This window comes from Cyprinodon variegatus, unplaced genomic scaffold (assembly GCF_000732505.1).
Source record: "Cyprinodon variegatus isolate N-32 unplaced genomic scaffold, C_variegatus-1.0 Scaffold53, whole genome shotgun sequence".
In the NCBI taxonomy this organism is placed as follows: Eukaryota; Metazoa; Chordata; class Actinopteri; order Cyprinodontiformes; family Cyprinodontidae; genus Cyprinodon; species Cyprinodon variegatus.
In genome coordinates this window covers 1,737,377-1,739,801 of record NW_015150506.1, presented here as the reverse complement: position 1 = coordinate 1,739,801, position 2,425 = coordinate 1,737,377, and the positions used below count along the sequence as shown (strand labels likewise).

Below are 2,425 nucleotides of genomic sequence, written 5' to 3'. Positions count from 1 at the left end.
TGTTTTTCATTTGCTTTTTTTGTAACTACTTTGTGTAGAGCTACCATTAAAAGATCCCAATAGAATACCCTGATGATTGTGGATGGGAAAAGGGGAATGAATACTTTTCCAAAGGCAGGTTTTTGTGTTTGGAAGCATAAATGAAAGCTGTTATTGCAGCACATACCCAGTTCATCTGCATGTTGGTAAACTCCAGGCCAAAGTAATCGCTTTCGATGAGGTTACCTCTGTGGAAAACCTCAGAGAGGAGGGTCTGTCCAATAGACTTTGGCTGAAAGAAGAAGAAAAAAAACAGAGTGAGGCATTCCTTTCATCTAACGGCCAGCAAAGATTTTTATATCCTCCTGTGATGCATCTTCAACTTGCACTGAAGTTATACATAATCAAACAGAACAGAGCTGATCCTCTGAAACCTGCGCAGCTGAACGTCAGCTTTACAAATTCAGTCTTTGGCATCTGCAAGCGATTTCCTTCATTGCTTTTTTTTTTCCAGTCTGCAGGTTCCATCTGTTGGATCTCCTTGATAATGACACAGAGAGGTTGTAAAATAGAAAATAAATGTGTTCAGGGTTGCTGTCTGAGCAGAGAGTAGCAGGAAATCTGCTGAAGTTTACCTTCCCCGCGCTCTGGGGTTTATTTTCACTAAACGAAGAACTAATTACTATGTACTAGGAGCACACTGCACTTGAGGTTTGGAAACTTAGGCTGCGACTTTTTGAGAAAATTATAGCATAAAACATCTGGTAGTAATGTAAAACGGTATTTTTAAAAGCCTTATAAAAAGAACTACACTGCATCGCTAAAGTTAGGTGCAACGGCTCCAAGAGCTTTTCTCTGGATGGTTTTTTCATTCCTTTGATACGATCGCACGCCCTGCACTCTGAAAACCCTTTAAACTGTAGGTGAAATGTAGAAAACCCCTCAGTAAATGTAGAAATCTGTTGTAAAAGTCTCCTGTACATGCTCTCAGTCTCTGATTACAGCGGATCTAAAATAGAAAACAGCAGCTAGAGTGTTTGAATACTTGGGTCTGCCTTTGAGTAGAAGCCAAACGCATTCCAGACGACATAAGTAAAGCATTCTGAATGAAAACACTGGATAAACGGGAAGAATTCAGGCGAGATGCGTCACTTTGGCTTCATGGAAGCGTTTATTACCTTCAGCTCATCGCTGACCTTAGATCCGCTTCATTTCATGACACCAGAAGAGCACGGCCAGTTCAATCATTATCTAGTTAAGTGAAAAACTACATTAAAAGCTTGAATTAAAATCTCTAAAAGTGAAGAATGTAGCTCCTAATCGGGTTACCCTGGAAAATATTAGATACTATTATTAGTTCAACGAGACAAAAAAGGACAAATAATTAAAGGCATAAAAATATACACTTATTGCGATAAAAACCCAACATATTCAAAATGCTGGTTAAATGTGTGTAATAAAATAAAAAACAAATGTAACACAACTTGACTTTATTTTAAACTTAAGGTATTAATCCTTTAATAAAGAATAACTCAGAAATCTGACATTAATGACAGTAAAACTATGCAAACATCACTTGTCTCTGCTATGGATACTGAGCTGAGGAGAGCTCTCCGCGCAAAGCATTCTGGGATATATCTGCCTCTTCTGAGGCCTTTTTCTTCTCATTCACTTCGTAGAAATTTTTTCTCTTCCGACCTTCGGCCATTTTCAAAGATCCGCGGTGAGAAAGGTGAGCTTCAATGACCGTCTGAAACTGTAGCTCACCGCAGATATACGCCGGAAAGTTCGCAGAAAAAGATCGCTAACGGGACGAGCACGTAGGACGGCCTTACGTAAACATATCACCAGAATGATTGACAGTTAGGAGGACCACTGATTGAGACGATCCACCCAGAAATAAAAGATCCTCCTCTATACCTTTAACAGTACAAAATAACAACCTTACGAATGCGAATCACAAATTTAAGATTTAGAAATGATGATTTGCAGTTAATTCCTGCTCTAAGGTGATTTTATAGTCTCTATAGTCCAGTTAACGATTAATCGATTACTAAATTATTTGACTATTATTTCAATCATCGATTAATCCGATTAACTGTTTCAGCCCAAGTTATAACCTGTATTCTAACAGACGGCGATCTGATGTCACACGTAGGGTGGACTTTTATTTACGAATTCAGACATTTTTATTGACAGCTATCTTAACCCACAGCTGTAGCAGAGAGCGGTGACTGGTTTGGAACAATCATGACAAAGCTCATCAGAGCTGACCTCCAGACGCCTTGTTCTGTTCAACAATCATTAACCAAACAGCAGGAAGGTTCAAATTCTCACCTCTGCAATCAAGAAATAAGGACAAGATCCGACTGAGGAGCCATTTTCATCAAACTAACGGCTGATATCAGACACATGATGTTTTTCAAAATGACTGGTGAACAAAACA

The 2,425-nt window shown here is 38.9% G+C and overlaps 1 protein-coding gene across 1 annotated transcript in view; it reads right to left on the bottom strand.

The window, feature by feature from the left end:
* farp2 (FERM, ARH/RhoGEF and pleckstrin domain protein 2) overlaps window positions 1–2,425 on the bottom strand; it is a 71,632-nt gene that overhangs the window by 41,738 nt on the left and 27,469 nt on the right. Inside the window, exon 3 of the mRNA XM_015371105.1 lies at window positions 167–271. Coding sequence (XP_015226591.1) covers window positions 167–271 — 105 coding nt within the window. The remainder of the gene's footprint in view (window positions 1–166; window positions 272–2,425) is intronic.